Source organism: Hyla sarda, chromosome 5 (genome assembly GCF_029499605.1).
Source record: "Hyla sarda isolate aHylSar1 chromosome 5, aHylSar1.hap1, whole genome shotgun sequence".
Taxonomy (NCBI): domain Eukaryota; kingdom Metazoa; phylum Chordata; class Amphibia; order Anura; family Hylidae; genus Hyla; species Hyla sarda.
Genome location: NC_079193.1, coordinates 183375049 through 183397263, shown reverse-complemented (window position 1 = coordinate 183397263; position 22215 = coordinate 183375049). Strand labels below are relative to the sequence as shown.

The 22215-nt window shown below is 45.5% G+C and overlaps 1 protein-coding gene across 1 annotated transcript in view; it reads right to left on the bottom strand.

The window, feature by feature from the left end:
• Positions 1-22215, bottom strand: part of LOC130273669 (NFX1-type zinc finger-containing protein 1-like) — a 136986-nt gene that overhangs the window by 61955 nt on the left and 52816 nt on the right. The window contains exons 6-8 of the mRNA XM_056520850.1: positions 15064-15659; positions 8245-9286; positions 628-753 (exon numbers count right to left, since the gene is read on the bottom strand). Of these exons, the coding sequence (XP_056376825.1) occupies positions 628-753; positions 8245-9286; positions 15064-15659 (1764 nt within the window). The remainder of the gene's footprint in view (positions 1-627; positions 754-8244; positions 9287-15063; positions 15660-22215) is intronic.

The window sequence follows — 22215 nt, the reverse complement described above, 5'->3', positions numbered from 1 at the left end:
AGAAGAGGTTTGCTCTGGGGATTTGCTTCTAAACCAAGACATGTGTCATCAGAGAGCACTTAGACAGAAAAGAACAACTCAACTTCATCAGCTCATAAGTACTGAAAGGATTAAGATTTTTTAATAGAAGTAATTTACAAATCGGTTTAACTTTCGGGAGCCAGTTGATATATAGAAAAAAGTTTTTTCCTGGATAACCCCTTTAAGGGGTTAAAGGAATGGTGTATTGTTTACAAGCTGCTAGTCATTAGATTTACTGCATCTTGTTGCACTTTATATGTTGCATTCCCAGTATTGGCATGCATAGCACCAGCCCCCCCCCACCCTTCTCTGTCAGTTTCCACCATAGCACCATTTTACCTGATTTTATCTTTGTCTTGTCTATTTCATGCATTTATGTTAATAAAATTAATTTTGTTACATTTATGATCTATGTACGCTGCTTTTTTTGTATTAAACTTGGCGTAGATCAAGTACACACTGGAAGCTTTTTTTTTTTTGTGTATATCAGTGGCCAGTGCATAAAGTGCAAGATTTTAAATTTTTACATAGATAGAGAGATGGAAATCACCAAAAATTAAAAAATATATTGAAAGTATAAAAATGATTTAAACAATAGTAATTTACCTTCCAGAAATTGATCAAGGGCATGGTTAGTGTAACACACAACCAATATTGGACTATTTCCCTGCTTCCAAAGGTTAGAGTTATTAAGGAGAGCATGCATAATCTTTAGCCCCACATAGGTTTTACCTGAAAAGGTACAAGAATGTAAAGAAAAAAAGACATTATTGGCTATATGCTTGGCAATGAAGTACAATCTATTTCTTATAAGACTATGTTTTCACAGAGCAATTTTTTTTATCAACTGAAAAATGTGTTTTATACAACTAAATGTGTTTGCTTCTGCACCAGGAGCATTTTTTTTTTTTTTTACAAAATCATTCTAGATGGTACAGTTGCAAATATTTCTAAAACAATCTTTCCCCTATCATTCTGCACATAATACCCCATAATGACGAAGAGAAAACAGTATATCTGAAAGCTTTGCTAATTTATTGAAAAGGAAAAGCGAAAATCTTGCATGGACATAAGTATTCAGACTCTTTACTCAGTGCTTAGTTAAAGCCTACTTCTTGGGATGATGTCACAATGCTTGCAAACCTGGATTTAGGGAATTTTTGGCCATTCTTTTCAGCAGATCCTCTCAAGCTATGTCAGGTTGGATAGGGACCATAGGTGAAAGCCATTTTCAGCTCCCTCCAGAGATGTTTCATTGGGTTTAAATGGTCACTCTCATTAAAACAAATTTTTGCTATTGCACTCCTTCTGGTAAATAAAAGATATTTCGAATATACTTTGCTTTAAAAAAAATGAAGTTTTCTATATTTTATTTTAGAAAAGCTCAAGAGCACATTTTCCCCCATCTCCTACACAGACTTTGTACCGAAGCCCAAACACAGCAAGTGCAGCCTGGAGTGCTGAGGGGTGTGTGTCATCCAATCATAGCTCCTCTCACACTTAAATGCCATATGCTGTTGGTTGGACACCCCCCCTCAGAACTCCAGGCTGCACTTCCTATGTTTGGGCTACGGTCCAAAGTCTGTGTATGAGTTGGGGGGAAATATGCTCTTGAGCTTTTCTAAGCACAAATAAAACATAGAAAATGTTTTTTTTAAACAATATATTATAAATATTTTTTTATTTACCATAAGGAGTGCAATAGCAAAAATTTTTTTAATGAGAGTGCCCATTTAAGTCAAGGCTCTGGCTGAGCAACTCAAAGACATTCCCAGATTTGTCCTTAAACCACTCCTGTGTTGAGAAAGCGTGCTGAACCGCGAAAGGAGCACTGCCTCACCTCAGCCAATCAGTCAGCGGACGCTGACCGCATCTCTCTACCCTCACTACGGAATGTTTTAAGAAGTTACCCTAATAAAGAGGCCAATCTTGCTTTTTCCTATTGAAGTATAGCTTATGGTCATTGTCTTGTTGAAAGGTAATTACAGAGGGTGAAAAAAGTATTTATTCAGCCACCAATTGTGCAAGTTCTCCGAGAGAGGCCTGTAATTTTCATCATAGGTATACCTCAACTATGAGAGATATAGATGTCAGGGCAAGCTGGGAGTTGTAGTGGTGAAACAGCTGGAGGCACCCTGTGTAGATGAACTAAGGGCGGAAGTCAGCCCCCCCAGCAGGCATCATAGACGTCTGCCTTCTGGGGAAGTCTGCCTGGTAGTGAGCACACTACCAGGCAGACAAAAAGGCATTTTTTATATAGTAAAAAAAAAAAAAAAAGCAGGGAGGGGGTTAGGGAGAGATGGGCAATAGGCAGGGACATAAAAAAAAAAGGATGGTGGGAGCTACCCTTTAAGGACGGAGGGCGAACCTGTATCTATCAGCAGGCATCCCGTGGCAATGCCTAGGGAGGTCCTGAGAAACCCCCCTCCCCATGTCGGCAATTCAGATTCAGACTGGCAATTTGCGGCGAATCCGGAACCCCATCGCCCAGAAAATAACAGTGATCGGAGCTGTCACAGGCTGACGACCAATGGCAGTTGGGGGCGGGAGGGTTAAAGTAAATTTCCCCTGCTCTGCCCACCGATCGAAGTTCGGGCAGAGCGAGGGAGAAACAAGGGGGGAGGGGGGGGGTCTCCAAACTGTGGTCCTCCAGATGTTGCAAAACTAGAACTTTCAGCATGCACTGACTGTCTGGGCATGCTGGAAGTTGTAGTTTTGCAACATCTGAAGTGGCACAGTTTGGAGACCACTATACGGTGGTCCCCAAACTGTAGTCCCCCAGATGTTGCAAAACTACAATCCCCAGCATGCCCAGACAGTCAGGGATGCTGGGCAGTGTAGTTCTGCAATATCTGGCCCTTCATATGTTGCAGAACTACAACTCCCAGTATGCTTGGACTGTCTGGGCATGCTTGAAGTTGTAGTTTTGCAACATCTGGAGGGCTACAGTTTGGAGACCACTACTTAGCATGCCATAACTACAACTCGTAGCATGCCCAGACTGCCGAGGCATGCTGGGAGTTGTAGTTCTGCAACATCTGAAGGGCCAGATATTGAAGAACTACACCACCCAGCATCCCTGACTGTCTGGGCATGCTGGGAATTGTAGTTTTGCAACAGCTGTAGGCACACTGGTTGGGAAACACTGAGCTAGAGTCTGTTTCCTAACTCAGTGATTCCAACCCGTGTGGCTCAAGCTGTTGCAAAACTACAACTCCCAGAATGCACTGACAGACCATACATACTGGGAGTTGTAGTTTTGCAACTGCTGGAGGCACACGGATTGGAATCACTGAGCTAGAGTCTGTGTCCAAGCATGTACACTCTGTCTTTGTGCATTCTGGGAGTTGTAGTTTTGCAACAGCTGAAGGTTCTCTTCCATTTTGCTGCTATTTTTGTGAAACACCTAAAGAGTTAACAAACTTTTTGAATGTCACTTTGAATACTTTGAGGGGTGCAGTTTTCATAATGGGGTCCATCATAGGGGATTTCCAACATAAAGACCCTCAAATTCACTTCTAAACTTAACTGGTCCCTGAAAAATTCTGATTTTGAAATTTTTTTGAAAAATTGGAAAATTGCTGCTATACTTTGAAGCCCTCTAATGTCTTCAAAAAGTAAAAACATGTCAACTTTATGATGCAAACATAAAGTTAACATATTGTATATGTGAATCAATATGTAATTTATTTGACATGTCCCTTTTCCTTTCAAGCAGAGAGATTCAAAGTTAGACAAATGCTAAATTTTCTAATTTTCCCAGAAATTTTGGTATTTTTCACCAAGAAATGATGCAAGTATCGACGTAAATTTACCACTAACATAAAGTAGAATATGTCATGAAAAAAACTGCCTCTGAATCAAATTTATATTTATTAATGCATAAAGTGATAGAGGTCAGGTTTGAAAAAAATGCTCCCGTCCTTAGGGTCATAATGGGCTCTGTCCCCAAGGGGTTAATACAGGTAACGAATGGAGGACAGAGGAGACTTTTAAAGTTTAAAGTTACAGGTCTGTGAGAGCGAGAAATACAAATACTTATTTTACTGAGGAATATACCAATTAATTAGAAATCCTACAATGTGATTTCCTGTATTCTTTCCCCCCATTCTGTCTCTCATAGTTGAGGTATACCTCTCATCTTTTTAAGTGGGAGAACTTGCACAATTGGTGGCTGACAAAATACTTTTTTCCCCCACTGTATTTGGCCCAGTCTGAGATCCGGAGCACTCTGGATCAGGTTTTCATCAGAACTCTGTACTTTGTTGCATTCAGTTTCCCTTCAACCCTGACCAGTCTCCCGTTCCAGCCACTAAAAAATACCCACAATCATGATGCTGCCAACCATGCTTTACTGTAGGGATGGTATTGGGCAAGCAATCTAACTCCAGGCAGCTCTCATGTGTCTTTTACTAACTCGTCGTAAAACGCCCAGATAAGTGCTGCAGTGATGGCTAACCTTCTGGAAGTTTCCCCCATCTGCACACAGGATCTTTGTAGCTCAGCCAAAGTGACCATTTGGTTCTTGGTCACCTTCCTTACCAAGGCCCTTTTCCCCCAATTACTTAGCTTGGTGGGGTGACCAGCTCGGGGAAGACTCCTAGTTGTTCCAACCTTCTTCTGTTTAAGAATGATAAAGGCCACTGTGTTTTTGGAAACTTTCAGTGCAGTAGACATTATTTGCATCCTTCTCCAGATCTGTGCCTCTGAGCTCTCCAAATAGTTATTTCCTCCTTCATATTTACATTTTTAGACAGGGCTGTGTTGTCCAAAATCCTGTCCAATGAACTAAATTTACCACAAGTGACTCCAGAGTAATCCCAAAGTTGATCAACAGAAATGCTAAATTTCAAGTGTCATACAAAGGGTCTGCATACTTATGCCCATGCAAAAAATGTAGTTTTTGTGTTTTGATAAAAAAATTTTATATTTCTAAAACTTTGTTTTTCCATTATGAATTATGGAGTGCTGCACATAAAATGAGTGGAAGGTTCTGAAGACATTATGAATGTATTGATTTGTAGCTATGTAAACAACTAAGAATACATAGCAAGCATTCGTTTTGTTCTGGTTGCTTTCTGTCAGTCCCTATACTGCCTATTTGTTACATAGTATGGGTGCTAAATGACGCCTCTGTACAAGACAGAAGATGTACAGAGCAGTAATATGCCTGTGTGCATAAGCCCTAAAATTGTATTCACCAATGCCATTTTCGGTGAGGTTTGTGTAGTACTTGGGTTGGCTTATGCTGTGTTTTTTAAGATAAAAATTACAGAACAGTATTCTATTTTAACTAGAAAAGCATCAAAATAGCAAAAAACAAAACCCTACTGCAAAATTACTATGCAAAACAGCACTGAGAATGGTATGTATAAATACAGCCTTGTATACACAGAGGGGGGTATTTATCAAAAGGATTTATGTGTTTCTTTTCACGTAACTTTGGCACGGTGTCTTTTTGCGCCTAAGTTTGACGCATCTTCTCCACTGTTATTTTTACAACTTTCTCAAAATCACACGGCCCTGTGTGTGATTTCAACTTTAGTCAGTAATCCATAATTTGCGCCAATCGATCTTTGGTGCAAATTTGGCACAAATCCCGTTTTTTTGGCGCAAATCCCCGCCAAGAAATTTTGCACATGGAAAACACACTTAGCAATGTCAGAAAATGTAAAGGCGTCAAAATACATAACAAAATTTTTTGTGTGAAAGCAGCGACGCCTCCAGGGCTGCTCAATACTACCCTGCGACATAGTTGTCTCTGAGGAACCTTTACCCTCCGTTGAGCCAGCATTGGACATGGCCACACAGGTTCAGGAAAGATAAGCAGTGGTCTCCAACCTGCGGACCTCCAGATGTTGCAAAACTACAACTCCCAGCATGCCCGGACAGCCAACGGCTGTCCGGGCATGCTGGAAATTGTAGTTTTGCAGCAAAACTACCCAAGTTGAAAATAAAATCCATTTCACATGGTGGCTATAAACCCCACAAAAGAAAATTACTCATGTCTCTTGCTGATATACTGCAGGAGGGACTCCGAAATGGCTGCTCTACAGGGTAAAATACGCGTCCTCTGTGGCGGTAAGTTCTGTGTAAAAGGCGCTGTGAACAGCTGATTTCAACATTTTAACCAAAATTACTAACAACTTGCACCAAATGATAAATTTGGTGCATGTCCACGAAAACCAAAGGGAAAAAAAAAGGGTAAAAACAAAACTGTCAACAGGCAAAATTGATAAATACCCCCCAGAGTGGTTTCACATATGGCACTTTTCTGGGGGAAAAAAAAGACACTGAGAACGCACCATGTAGGATGCATTTTTCCTAAGGAAAAATGATGCATTCCGATGTATGCTAAGAGTGATTAGGGAAATATGTAAACGCTACACCTACAATCCTTTTTTTGTTTCTGACTGTTTGGGTCACTGTTTTGGGGGAAAATAATTTCTTTTTTATTTATTTATTTATTTAATATAAAAGCTGTAACAGCACAATAAAGTGGTGGGTTCCTCTAAATGAATTTAGATAGATTTTTTTCAGCAGTTAAAAATGAAATTCATTTTGAGCGTTTTTACAGACTTTTTATTTGCTTTTTATGAGAAGCCTATGGAAAACACCTGATAAATGGTAGTCTAGAACATGCTGTATTGTAGATATAATGTACCAAAACCACAAAAAAACACCCAAGGGGAGATTTATCAAAACATGGGCCTAACTTTTCCTCTGGACAGGTTATGATAAATCTTGACCCCCCACCCCCCCCCCCACACACACAGTGTATGTAGTGAGTTATGACTCCCTACTGACCTACAGCACACACCTGGCTACAAAAAGCACAACAAGAAACTCAAACAAACACACAAAAAAAAAATGACAAGAAAACACTAAAGATCTACAGATACTTTCACTTGGCAGTATATCAGATCAGTATTTGTAAGCCAAAACTAAAAGTGTGTCTAAGACACAGATGAGGTTGAACCTTTGGATGTACACTGGAGGAAAAAGCCGCAGACTGTCTGAAGAGAGGCTATAGCTAGCATGCATTGTTTTGGAAAAAATGTCATTAAACCAAAACAATGCCACTCAAGGGAAAGAATAAATGTCACAAACAAAAAAGCATTGTAGTCATAGAACTTTAGATTTTCCTACAGACTCAAAGCTAACATTTAAACACACTCCTTTTCCAGAAAAACAATCAACGCCAAGCATCATCCAATGTGTTTTTCCTGAGGTTTTACATGAAAAACATCATGTGTGACACTACCTCAATAACTTTTGTTCCTGATAGATCCACTTCTGACTGCTATTTAGAACAATAGCAACCTACAAGCAGGGGACAAACAATGATATCTATATGTCCTGATGCACATGGTGCCCTCTACACTAGGTTTCTGGAGCACATATCCTGCCAGATATCACCTTTCCTTTTCCTCCCCAGATACAAGGGCAGGTCTCTTGAGACCCAGACAAACTATAGACTGTCGTGTATAAAGATCAATGGTTTGCCAATAGTCATTGATGGCATGTGTTGGAAACTTGACTTTCTCCTTCAGCAAATCCCTCTAGTCCAAGAGGGCTTATGTGGATAGCGTTAGTAATTGCATTCCTTGGTAAAGTTAATTTTGGCAAATACACATTGGAGTGGCTCCATCTGGGAACCTGCATCATCCTTTTATCTCTCTGTTTAGGATCAGTATAGTCTATTTGATTGGGATCTTTATATTTTAATATGCCCAGTATGTACCATCACATGATATTTTAAAAGGCTAATTAGCTTCTTGCAATTTACCTTTTATTACATATTTGCGTATATCATGTGCTATTTGTGCTGTGATCTGTTCTGATACACATAGGTGATTTTTTCACCTGGTTGATATATATCTTTTTGTCTATACTTTGTAATCCTAGAAATTTTGATGTACTCTTTATAGAGCAGATTTTCGATGATGTCGCTCTGGTAGATGCATAAATTCCTCCTTTCTATTTTATGAATCTCAATAAAGATTTATTTTTTAGATATGTCTATACAAGTGACTCTTTGGTTCTCTATTGTTGGTCTAGGAGTTTTACCATACTTTGCCTGAAGTTACAGTGGCTACTTTATTAATTTTCTTACTAATTTATCTACACACCCTGTTATTTTTCCTGTATTTTTTATTAGTTTTTTTTTAATACAAATTACAAACTACCGTATATGATATCTATCAACAGTAAATGTTTTACCTGTTCCTGGGGGTCCTTGAATTATAGCCAGCTCACTTGTAAGAGCCATTTGAAGAGCTCTGAATTGAGACTGGTCAAGCTGCAGTTCCTCTTTGGTTGGCCAAGTACTGGAATCAAGAACATTAAATTGCCTTTTTAAATGCATGTTCGACAAAGCAGTATGTAGTGAGAAAGGGGCTCTTGTACTATGATCCTGTTGCAGTGTAGAGTTGCCAGATTGAAGCAGCTTTTCCAAGGTGAAACCAGAAGGATTCTGAGAGAGATATAAAGGTGGGGACATTGCTGTGTTACAAAGGACAATATAATTTTGGAATGGAACTTCACTGGCCGCCATTTCCTTTAAGCCTTCCAACACATGACGATATGCTTCAAAATAGGCTGTGGCTTCAATCATGAGAAAAGTATCATCTACCGCATACTTTATCAACTGCTGTCGACTTTCTTCTGTAAATATAAGAGCTATAGATCCTTTTGGGAGATCATCAACACTTCTATCTGCCACAGTTGCAAAAAGCATATTTCTAAAGTTGTCTTTAGAAAGGCAGACAAGGGATCCATAGAGAAGACGTTTTGAGATCTCCCAGCGAACATGTTTTAAGTTACTGGTACTAAATTTGACCTCATGAACAATTCCAGCACGAGTACATACTGGAAACAAGATCTTAGTATCACAATAAATTCTGATATCATCAATTTTAGCATTATTAAGATCTTTTTTGTCCAGTTCAACAAGTTCACATATTCCATCTCTTAGAGGACGAATGAAATCTTCTCTCAAAAGGCGGAAATGTGTATCTAAGTAACACCTGGCATCTGCATAGGATCCATCAATAATATTTGGCCGCATGGATGGCTTTTGAGACAAACAGATGTCTTCGTATGTTGGATAAATCGATAGTTGTCTAAAGTCACTTCCTATGCTTTGTCTGTTCCCTATAATATAAATGTAATTGTCTGATTTCAAAGATCCTTCCCCTTTTTTTTCTTGTAAGTGTTGAAGGAACTTTTCCAGATCCGCCAATTTCTTTTTATTATCTGCAGACTGTAACACTCACCGGAGAAGACTGGAGGTGGATCCGCTGAGCACCGCGTGGCAGATGTAGAGAGCCGCACCAGGGAGCGGAATCTAAGACGCCGCTGGTCTTCACCAGAGCCCGCCGCGAAGCAGGATGGACTTGCTGCGGCAGGCGACGTCCAGGTCGCTTCCGCTGGTACGACTCGACCACGCGGGCGGCCAAGGTGGTACTTGGCACAGAGAGGGTTAACTGGGAGGTTGGGAGCGGGCAAGCTGTCGGGCTGAAGGTAGGGCTAAGGTCAGAGGCTGGAGACTGGGTGCGTGGTCAGGAACGTAACAGAAGGTCAAGGGCAGGCGGCAAGGTACGAAGTGGGGGACGTAGCTTAAAGGTCAGGTAGCACAGGTAGTCAAAGTAGTGGTACGCTTTCTCTAGGGCAATAGCACAAAGATCCGGCAGGGAACAAGGGAAGTGAGGTGCTTAAATAAGGTGGGACCAAAAAGTGACAAATAGAAAGGGTACTGTCTCTTTAAATCTCACAGAGTGGCGCGCGCGCGCCCTGGGGGAGAGACGCGCGCGCACCAGCACTGCAGGAGGAAGCACGGGAGACGCGCCGAGAGAAGCCCACGGACGCGGCTCCCGTGCGAGCGGGACGAGGATGCTGCCCAGCTGGAGAGACGGAGGAAGAAGGTAAGTGGCGGGGAGAAGAATGCCGGGGCACGGGCACACAGGAGCGAGGGGAGAGGCGCAGACGGCCCCGTGCAGGATAGCGGGACACGGAGCGGGCCGTGACAGTACCCCCCCCCTTTGGCCCCCTCTTCCTTTTGAGTTGCAGGAACTTCTGGATTAAGTTCTTGTCCAGGATATTCTCCTCGGGTTCCCACGACCTCTCCTCAGGACCAAATCCCTTCCAGTCAACCAAAAAGAACCGTCTACCTCTGGAGAGTTTGGAGGCCAGAATTTGTTGCACTTCAAAAATGTCGGAGGCACCAGAGATTGGAGATGGAATACAAGACTTGGTGGAAAATCGATTCAAGACCAATGGTTTGAGGAGGGAGACATGGAAGGTGTTAGGGATGCGAAGGGAACGAGGCAGGAGCAGCTTGTAGGCCACCGGGTTAATTTGACGAAGAACCTTGAATGGGCCTAGAAAACGGGGTCCTAGTTTATAACTGGGCTGTTTAAGGCGAACATGCTTGGCGGAAAGCCACACCTTGTCACCGGGATGGAAAATTGGTGGAGGTCTTCTCTTCTTGTCAGCCTGGAGTTTCATACGGGAGGAAGCATGGGTTAATGAACGTTGGGTGTCTTTCCAAATGGCCTGGAAATCTCGAACCAGGGAATCAGCCGCAGGGACCTCGGAGGAGATGGGCAGTGGGAGAGGAGGGCGGGGATGGTGTCCATAGACAATGAAGAACGGGGAGTTGCCAGAAGAACCAGAGTCATGGTGATTATAAGAAAATTCGGCCCAGGGTAGAAGGGAGGACCAATCATCTTGTCGTGCAGAGACGAAGTGACGAAGATAGGTACCAAGGGTCTGGTTCACTCTTTCTGCTTGACCATTGGTTTGAGGGTGGTACGCAGAGGAGAAATCCAGCTTGACTTTGAGGCGATTACACAGAGCACGCCAGAACTTTGAGACAAATTGCACCCCCCTGTCAGACACAATATGGAGAGGGAGACCATGGAGCCGGAAGATGTGACGGAAAAACAAACTTGCTAGTTGGGTTGCGGATGGTAGACTGGGGAGCGGGATAAAGTGGGCCATTTTAGAGAATCTGTCCACTACAACCCAGATTACAGTGCAATTGGAGGACGGTGGCAAGTCCGTGATAAAATCCATGGCAATATGGTCCCAAGGAGATTCCGGAATGGGAAGTGGTTGCAGTAAGCCAGCCGGTCTCTGGCGAGAAGTTTTATTCCGGGCACAGATGACACAAGCACGAACAAAATCGGAGACATCGCGGGGTAGGCTGGGCCACCAGTAGTGACGGGAAATGAGGGAGATGGAGTTCTGGATCCCCGAATGTCCTGCTAGGAAGGAGGAGTGGCCCCAGTTCAAGATCTTGGTTCTCAGGTGAGAAGGTACAAAGGTCTTCCCAGGAGGTACCTGAAGAAGGGAAGCCGGTGCTGAAGGAATGAGGCGGTCAGGAGGAATGATGTGCTGAGGCTGCGAGTCTAGTCCCGTAACATCAGAGGCCCTGGAGAGAGCATCAGCTCTGATATTCTTATGGGCTGGACGGAAGTGGATCTGGAAGTTAAAACGAGAGAAGAACAGAGACCACCTGGCCTGTCGGGGGTTCAGCCGTTGCGCGGTTTGCAGGTAAAGGAGATTCTTGTGATCAGTATAAATGGCAATAGGGAGGACTGTCCCCTCCAACCAATGACGCCACTCCTCCAGAGCTAATTTAATAGCCAAGAGCTCCTTGTCCCCGATGGTATAATTTCTTTCTGCTGGAGAAAAGGTCTTAGAAAAGAAAGCGCAGGTGGACATTTTGCCCTTGGTGGATTGCTGCATTAAGACTGCTCCAGCTCCCACGGAGGAGGCGTCCACCTCCAGGGAAAAAGATTTGTCTGGGTCGGGGCGTGTCAAGACCGGAGCAGAAGCAAAGGCAGACTTGAGTTGGGAGAAGGCTTCCACGGCAGGGGGAGGCCAAGACTTGGGGTCCGCTCCCTTTTTAGTCAAAGCCACAAGGGGTGCTACTAGCGTAGAGTAATGTGAGATGAACTGCCGATAATAGTTGGCAAAGCCCAAAAAGCGCTGAATAGCTTTTAATCCAGAAGGCTGAGGCCAGTTCAGAACAGCGGACAATTTATTTGGGTCCATGCGAAGCCCTTGGCTAGAGATGACATAACCAAGAAATGGGAGGCTGGTCTTCTCAAAGAGGCACTTTTCGAGTTTGGCATAAAGATGGTTGCTTCTCAGGCGACAAAGAACTTGGCGTACTTGGGTCCGGTGAACCTCTAAACTGGGGGAGAAGATGAGAATGTCGTCGAGATAGACGACAACACAGGAGTACAGGAGATCCCGGAAAATGTCGTTGACGAATTCCTGAAAAACTGCTGGTGCGTTACACAGGCCGAAAGGCATAACAAGATATTCATAGTGTCCATCTCGGGTATTGAATGCAGTCTTCCATTCGTCCCCCTTTCTGATCCTAATCAAGTTATAGGCACCTCGAAGATCCAACTTCGAGAAGATCTTAGCTCCGCGTAAGCGATCAAAGAGCTCGGAAATTAGTGGAAGAGGATACCGATTCTTAATAGTGATCTTATTCAACCCTCGATAATCAATACAGGGGCGTAGCGAACCGTCCTTCTTTTCCACAAAGAAGAAGCCGGCTCCCGCAGGGGAGGAAGATTTTCGGATGAATCCCCTCTGTAAGTTCTCCCGAATATAATCCGACATGGCCTTGGTCTCGGGCGCGGACAGTGGATAAATCCTACCCCGAGGAGGAGAGGTGCCTGGCAGGAGGTCGATAGGGCAGTCATAGGGACGGTGAGGAGGTAGACACTCCGCTTGCTGCTCAGAAAAAACGTCGGCAAATTCACGATAGTGGACAGGAAGGCCAGGTAAGACAGAAGTGGGAGGAGGGAATCTAGGTTGAACCGATTTCAGGCAACGGTTGTGGCAATCCGGACCCCAACGAGTAACCTCTCCGGAGCGCCAGTCCAAGAGTGGGGCATGAAGCTGCAACCAAGGAAGACCCAGGAGAGCATCAGAAGTGCAGTGAGGTAGAACGTAGAAGACGATCCTTTCCTTATGAAAGACCCCAATCTGCATCTCGAGTGGAGCAGTCACCTCAAGCACTGCGGTATTAAGGCACTCCCCACTGATGGAAGATATGTACAAGGGTTTAGTGAGCCGAGAGACAGGAAGGCGGTACTTAGAAACTAGGTGAGCGGAAAGAAAATTGCCGGCAGAACCAGAGTCCACAAGAGCGGAAACAGAAAAGGTATTACCCGAAGAAGTGATCTGAACTGGGATATTCAAGCGGGGAGAGGAGTTCCTCTCACCTAGGGTCGCCTCTCCTACGTCTCCTAGGTGTGAGCGTTTCCCTGGCGAGGAGGACGGAGAGGGCAACGATTCAAGAAGTGTTCTGGGCTGGCACAGTAAAGGCAAAGATTCTCCTCCCTGCGACGGGTTCTTTCCTGAGGGGTAAGACGGGCCCGGTCCACTTGCATGGGCTCGTCAACAACAGAAGATGAGGGGGCCTCCGGTGGGTGTTGTAATACCGGAGCCAGCCTAGGGAAGCGACGTGGTCTTGGCTGCTGACGCTCCTGGCGGAGTTCCCCTTGCCTCTCCGCAAAACGGACATCGATGCGGGTAGCCAAATGGATTAAATCCTGAAGAGAAGAGGGGGGGTCACGAGTGGCCAGGGCATCCTTGACCCTACTAGACAGGCCCTTCTTGAAGGTGGCACACAGTGCCGGTTCATTCCAGTCCAGTTCAGACGCTAGGGTGCGAAACTGGATGGCGTAATCACCGACTGACGAATCTCCCTGACAAAGGTTCAAGAGGGCAGACTCGGCGGAAGAGGCTCGGGCAGGTTCCTCGAAGGCGCTCCGGAACTCGGTAAGAAAGGTTTGCAGGTCCGATGTAATAGGGTCGCCTTTGTCCCAAAGAGGGGTGGCCCAGGCCAAGGCTCTTCCAGAAAGAAGACTGAGGACGAAGGCCACCTTGGCCCGTTCCGAACGGAACTGATCTGCCATTAATTCTATATGCATGGAGCATTGGGACACAAAACCCCTGCACGCCTTGGAGTCACCCTCAAACTTGTTGGGCAGGGAGAGTCGCAACTTGGGACCGAGAGCAGAAGCTGGAGGCTCAGGTCCAGGAGCAGGCTCGGGAACAGGTTGCCGTGGCTGCGGCTGCTGAAGCTGCTGCTGCTGCATGGTGAGGAGCTGCTCCATCATGGCGGATAATTGGTTCAGTTGTTGAGCCTGCTGTGCCAACTGCTGGGACTGCTGAGCCACCACAGTAGAGAGATCCGCGATGCTGGGAAGAGGCACCTTGGCGGGATCCATGGCCGGATCTTGCTGTAACACTCACCGGAGAAGACTGGAGGTGGATCCGCTGAGCACCGCGTGGCAGATGTAGAGAGCCGCACCAGGGAGCGGAATCTAAGACGCCGCTGGTCTTCACCAGAGCCCGCCGCGAAGCAGGATGGACTTGCTGCGGCAGGCGACGTCCAGGTCGCTTCCGCTGGTACGACTCGACCACGCGGGCGGCCAAGGTGGTACTTGGCACAGAGAGGGTTAACTGGGAGGTTGGGAGCGGGCAAGCTGTCGGGCTGAAGGTAGGGCTAAGGTCAGAGGCTGGAGACTGGGTGCGTGGTCAGGAACGTAACAGAAGGTCAAGGGCAGGCGGCAAGGTACGAAGTGGGGGACGTAGCTTAAAGGTCAGGTAGCACAGGTAGTCAAAGTAGTGGTACGCTTTCTCTAGGGCAATAGCACAAAGATCCGGCAGGGAACAAGGGAAGTGAGGTGCTTAAATAAGGTGGGACCAAAAAGTGACAAATAGAAAGGGTACTGTCTCTTTAAATCTCACAGAGTGGCGCGCGCGCGCCCTGGGGGAGAGACGCGCGCGCACCAGCACTGCAGGAGGAAGCACGGGAGACGCGCCGAGAGAAGCCCACGGACGCGGCTCCCGTGCGAGCGGGACGAGGATGCTGCCCAGCTGGAGAGACGGAGGAAGAAGGTAAGTGGCGGGGAGAAGAATGCCGGGGCACGGGCACACAGGAGCGAGGGGAGAGGCGCAGACGGCCCCGTGCAGGATAGCGGGACACGGAGCGGGCCGTGACACAGACACAATATTGCCATTAACTTCCATGTCAAGAAATGCATTTTGAATGAGGGTCTTAATTATGGTTACTTCCATAAACGAACTGGATGGTAACACACTTGCCAGTTCTGTGGCCAAAGTAATAATATGTTCAAAAAATAAATATTTTCTGTGTTGCTGGGTTAAAGTTTTAGAAGTGTCCAAAATGTGAAATGGAAGAACTTGCTTTAGGAAAATAGATCCATGCACTTGACTTAGGATATGTATTACATTCTGCCTATTTGTTGCGCTTGTGATAACTGTATTTAAGATATTCATGAAACCTTCAATGATTTGAAAATCTATTGTACTTTTATTAAGAAATTCCTTTAAACCACTTCCTGGAGCAGCCAGTTTCATTATGATTTCGGATGGCTCCAATGTGGCTAGTTTGGAAATCGTATGGACATCTATTGTCTTATCCTTGTGAGTTTTGTGGCTAAAGGGTATATCACGTCTGTTCCTACTATTATCCTCTGTTTTAGACTCCATGTGGAACTTGGAAAGATTCTGCACACTTTTTGCTCTCATTGCAAGTCCAGTTTTTCTTGTCTGGAAGGTACTAAATGTATCTGATGCTACAAAAAAAAAAATTGACAATTAAAACAAAATTAACTGTTAACAAAAACGTTCATCTGACAAAAACATTTATGACCTATCCACAGGATAGGTGATACATTTATACAGTAGTTACTAGGGATCTCACCCCTAGGAACCCCACTGACCACTAGAAGGGGAAATGGAGCAGCTACCTTAACTGTGCTTCAACATTCCATTCAGTGTCTGTAGCCCTGTACTCAGCTGTCTGTCAGTCTTATACAGTAACCCCCCCGACATGCGATGGCCCCTACATATGATCAAATCGACATACGATGGCCTCTCAGAGGCCATCGCATGTCGATGTCAGCATCGACATACGATGCTTTTATATGTCGGGGCCATCGCATTAACTGCTATCCGACAACGCAAAAAGCTTAAGCTGCTGTCGGATAGCAGTTTAAGCATCCCGGGCAGGTTCGCTTACCTATCCCCGCAGCTGCGGGTCCACTTCGCGATCCTCCAGCGTCTTCTGCATCTTGTCCGGGGTCCGGGCCTCGCTTTCCGGCGACGTTATTACGTGGCTACGCACGCTGTGCCAGCGCAGCAGCGTAATAACGTCACCAGAAATGAGGCCCGGACCCTGCAGAAGATGCGGAAGAAGCCGGAGGATCCCGAAGAAGACACCGGAGCAGCGGGACAGCATTGGGAGCCCCTGGGACAGCATCGGGAGTATAACTTCCTATACTTTACATTGCACGAATCCCTCAACATACGATGGATTCGACAAACGATGGGTCGTTTGGAACGAATTGCCATCATATACTGAGGGACCACTGTAGAGTTTAAAGGGGTACTCCACTGGAAAACATTTTCTTTTAAATCAACTGGTGCCAGAAAGTTAAACAGATTTGTAAATTACTTCTATTAAAAATTCCCAATCCTTCCAGTAATTATCAGCTGCTGTATAATACACAGGAAGTTTTTTTTTTTTTTTCCTTTCTGCCTGACCACAAGTGCTCTCTGCTGACACCTCTGTCCATGTCAGGAACTGTACAAAGCAGGAGAGGTTTGCTATGGGGACTTGTTCCTACTCTTGACAGTTTTTAAAATGGACAGAGGTGTCAGCAGAGAGCACTGTGGTCAGGCAGAAAGGAAATTCAAAAGGAAAAGAACTTCCTGTGTATTATACAGAAGCTGATAAGTACTGGAAGGATTAAGATTTTTAAATAGAAGTAATTTACAAATATGTTTAACTTTCTGCCACCAGTTGATTTAAAAGAAAATGTTTTCCAGTGGAGTAGCTCTTTAAATGAAGCGCAGTGGGCATGTGTGACGTCTGCTCCATTCAAACTTCTCAAGAACAAAGGGCTTACTACTCCTGTTCAAGTGATCAATAGGGGTCCCAACAGTGGGTTCTCCAGTAATCATACCTTTACATGTATAAACTTTTTAAGTAGGACAGCCCATTTAAAATGGGTGCTTGGGTGGTTTACAGTGGGGCAAAAAAGTATTTAGTCAGCCACCATTTGTGCAAGTTCTCCCTCTTAAAAAGATGAGAGAGGCCTGTAATTTTCATCATAGGTATACCTCCACTATGAGAGACATAATGAGAAAAAAAATCAATAAGATCACATTGTCTGATTTTTAAAGAATTTATTTGCAAATTATGGTAGAAAATAAGTTTTTGGTCACCTACAAACAAGACCAAAGAGTCTCCTCTGTCCTCCACTCGTTACCTGTATTAACCCCTTAAGGACTCAGGGTTTTTCTGTTTTTGCACTTTCGTTTTTTCCTCCTTACCTTTTAAAAATCATAACCCTCTCAATTTTCCACCTAAAAATCCATATTATGGCTTATTTTTTGCGTCACCAATTCTACTTTCCAGTGACATTAGTCATTTTACCCAAAAATTCACGGCGAAACGGAAAAAAAAATCATTGTGCGACAAAATCGAAGAAAAAACGCAATTTTGTAACTTTTGGGGGCTTCCGTTTCTACGCAGTGCATATTTCGGTAAACATGACACCTTATCGTTATTCTGTAGATCCATACGGTTAAAATGATACCCTACTTATATAGGTTTGATTTTGTCGTACTTCTGGAAAAAATCATAACTACATGCAGGAAAATTTATACGTTTAAAAATGTCATCTTCTGACCTCTGTAACTTTTTTATTTTTCCATGTACAGGGCGGTATGAGGGCTCATTTTTTGCGCCGTGATCTGAAGTTTTTAATGGTATGATTTTTGTTTTGATTGGACTTTTTGATCACTTTTTATAAATTTTTTAATGGTATAAAAAGTGACCAAAATACGCTTTTTTGGACTTTGGAATTTTTTTGCGCGTACGCCATTGACCGTGTGGTTTAATTAATGATATATTTTTATAGTTCGGACATTTACGCACGTGGCAATACTACATATGTTTATTTTTATTTTATTTACACTGTTTTATTTTTTTTATGGGAAAAGGGGGGTGATTCAAACTTTTATTAGGGAAGGGGTTAAATGACCTTTATTAACACTGTTTTTTTAAACTTTTTTTTAGCAGTGTTATAGGTCCCATAGGGACCTATAACACTGCACACACTAATCTCCTATGCTGATCACTGGCGTGTATTAACACGCCTGTGATCAGTGTTATCGTCGCTTGACTGCTCCTGTCTGGATCTCAGGCACGGAGCAGTCATTCGTCGATCGGACACTGAGGAGGCAGGTAAGGGACCTCCCGGTGTCCTGTAAGCTGTTCGGGACGCCGCGATTTCACCGTGGCGGTCCCGAACAGCCCGACTGACTAGCCGGGATACTTTCACTTTTGCTTTAGAAGCGGCGGTCAGCTTTAACCGCCGCTTCTAAAGGGTTAATACCACACAGCCACGATCGACGATGTGTGGTATGAGTCGCAGGTCCCAGCCGTTGATGAGCGCCGGGACCGACGCGATGTGATGCGGGGTCGCAGCATAACGCCGCTTCATATTGCAGGAGCCGGCGCAGGGCGTAAATATACGTCCTGCGTCATTAAGGGGTTAATGACACCTGTTTGAACTTGTTATCAGTATAAAAGACACCTGTCCACAACCTCAAACAGTCACACTCCAAACTCCACTATTTCCAAGACCAAAGAGCTGTCGAAGGACACCAAAAACAAAATTGTAGACCTGCACCAGGCTGGGAAGACTGAATCTGCAATAGGCAAGCAGCTTGGTGTGAAGAAACCAACTATGGGAGCCATTATTAGAAAATGGAAGACATACAAGACCACTGATAATCTCCCTTGATCTGGGGCTCCATGCAAGATCTCACCCTGTGGTGTCAAAATTATCACAAGAATGGTGAGCAAAAATCCCAGAACCACACAGGGGGACCTAGTGAATGACCTGCAGAGAGCTGGGACCAAAGTAACAAAGGCTACCATCAGTAACACACTACGCCGCCAGAGACTCAAATCATGCAGTGCCAGATGTGTCCCCCTGCTTAAGCCAGTACATGTCTGGGCCCATCTGTAGTTTGCTAGAGAGCATTTGGATGATCCAGAAGAGTATTTGGAGAATGTCATGTGGTGAGATGAAACCAAAGTAGAACTTTTTGGTAAAATCTCAACTCGTCGTGTTTAAAGGAGAAAAAATGCTGAGTTGCATCCAAAGAACACCATACCTACTGTGAAGCATAGGGGTTGAAACATCATGCTTTGGGGATGTTTTTCTGCAAAGGGACCAGGACGACTGATCCATGTAAAGGAAAGAATGAATGGGGCCATGTATTGTGAGATTTTGAGTGAAAACCTTCTTCAATCAGCAAGGGCATTGAAGATGAAATATGGCTGGGTCTTTCAGCATGACAATGATCCCAAACACACCGCCCGGGCAACAAAGGAGTGGCTTCGTAAGAAGCATTTCAAGGTCCTGGAGTGGCCTAATCAGTCTCCAGATCTCAACCCCATAGAAAACCTTTGGAGGGAGTTGAAAGTCCGTGTTGCACAGTGACAGAACTTCACAGCTCTAGAGGAGATCTGCATGGAGGAATGGGCCAAAATACCAGCAACAGTGTGTGAAAACCTTGTGAAGACTTACAGAAAACGTTTGACCTCATTGTCATTGCCAATAAAGGGTATATAACAAAGTACAACTTTTGTTATTGACCAACTACTTATTTTCCACCATGATTTGCAAATAAATTCTTTAAAAATGAGACAATGTGATTTTATGGATTTTTTTTTCTCATTATGTCTCTCATAGTTGAGGTATACCTATGATGAAAATTACAGGCCTCTCTCATCTTTTCAAGTGGGAGAACTTGCACAATTAGTGGCTGACTAAATACTTTTTTGCCGCACTGTATTTATTTGTTTTAACTGATCGGAATGTTGAAAAATAATAAAAGTCAGCTTGTCAATTCTGATACATCGTAACTGTCACGCCGAGCGCTCCGGGTCCCGCTGCCTTCCCGGAGCGCTCACGGCGTTCCTCTGGCTGCAGCGCTCCGGTCACGGCTCTTGTCCGCCCTCGGGTTGCGCCCCGTCTCACTCACCTCTCGCCCCCGTCTGCTTCCTCCCGGCGCGCGCGGCCCCGCTCCCTAGGGCGCGCGCGCGCCGACTTGCTTAAGTTTAAAGGGCCAGTGCACCACTAATTGGTGCCTGGCCCAATCACTCCCTAACCTATAAAAACCCACTTCCCCTTCCTCTCCTCGCCGGATCTTGTTGCCTTGTGCCCTGAGAAAGCGTTATAGTGTGTCCCAAGCCTGTGTACCTTGACCTTCTGCTGTTGCCCCTGACTACGAACCTCGCTGCCTGCCCTGACCTTCTGCTACGTCTGACCTCGCCTCTGTCTAGTCCTTGTGTACCGCGCCAGTCTAAGCTGCCAGAGAGGTTGAGTCGCTACTGGGGAACACGACCTGGTAGTTACTGCCGCAGCAAGTCCATCCTGCTTTGCGGCGGGCTCTGGTGAACACCAGTAACTGCTTAGAACCGATTCCCCAGTACGGCCCGCGTCATCACCTCTCTGGTACAGGGGATCCACCTCCAGTGTCTTCACCAGCCGCTAGTCCGGACCCTGACAGTAGATCCGGCCATGGATCCCGCTGAGGTACTGCTGCCAAGCCTCGCTGATCTCACCTCCGTGGTTGCCCAGCAGTCCCAGCAAATTGCTCAACAAGGACAACAGCTGTCGCAGTTGACCGCCATGATTCAACAGCTCCTGCCTCCACAGCCTCAACCGCCAGCTCCAGCAACTCCTCCTCTCCGAGCTGCTGCTTCTTCTGCTAGAGTCTGCCTGTCTCTCCCAGATAAGTTTGACGGGGACTCTAAAAATTGCCGGGGATTCCTGTCCCAATGCTCCCTGCACTTGGAGATGTTGTCAGACCAATTCCCCACTGAACGGTCTAAGGTGGCGTTCGTCGTCAGTCTACTTTCCGGGAAGGCCTTGGCCTGGGCCACGCCGCTTTGGGACCGCAACGATCCTGCCACTGCCTCAGTCCAGTCCTTTTTTTCTGAAGTCCGCAGTGTCTTTGAGGAACCTGCCTGTGCCTCATCCGCAGAAACTGCTTTACTGAACCTTGTACAAGGAGACTCTACCGTGGGCGAATATGCCATACAATTCCGGACTTTGGCCGCTGAGTTGGCCTGGAACAATGAGGCTCTCTGCGCGACCTTTAAAAAAGGTTTATCCAGCCATATCAAGGATTGTCTGGCCGCACGAGAGATACCCTCCTCCCTGACTGAACGAATCCACCTGGCTACCCGCATTGATATGCGCTACATTGAGAGACGTCAGGAGCTCCGCCAGGAGAAAGATCTCGTTCGCACCAGGCGATACCCGCGCCTGGCTCCTCTCTTCCTGCATCCTTTGCAGCCTGTTACTGTGCCTCCCGCTGAGGAGGCCATGCAAGTGGACCGGTCTCGCCTGACCCAGCAAGAGAGGACTCGCCGGAGGAACGAGAACTTATGCCTATACTGTGCAAGCTCTGAACATTTCCTAAAGGACTGTTCTATTCGTCCTCAGCGTCAGGGAAACGCTCGCACCTAGTGATCGTGGGAGAGGCGTCACTGGGTGTAAATTCTTCCTCTCCACGCCTGACTATTCCAGTGCGGATTTCTCCAGCTGATAAAGCCTCCTTCTCTGCTTCATAAAAGCCTCCTTCATCAACTGGTTTAACATCCCTGTTGTCCGTCTAGTCAAGCCCTTCTACATTTCCTCAGTTAACGGAGAACACCTGAATTCTACCGTGCGTTACCACATGGCCCCCGTACGCATGACCGTGGGGGTTCTCCATCAAGAAAGGATTGAGTTCTTTGTCCTGCCTAATTGCACCTCAGACGTCCTTCTTGGCTTACCCTGGCTCCAGCGGCATTCTCCTACCCTCGACTGGACCACGGGGGACATAAAATCCTGGGGTTCTTCCTGCTACTCACGCTGCCTTAAGTCGCTTCCCACCAGCCAAGTCTCTGTTGCTTCTCCTTTGCTCGGCCTTCCGAAGGCCTATCAAGACTTTTCTGACGTCTTTTGCAAAAAACAGGCAGAGGTCTTACCACCACATAGGCCCTACGACTGCCCTATTGACTTGCTCCTTGGGACCACGCCGCCCCGTGGCAGGATTTAC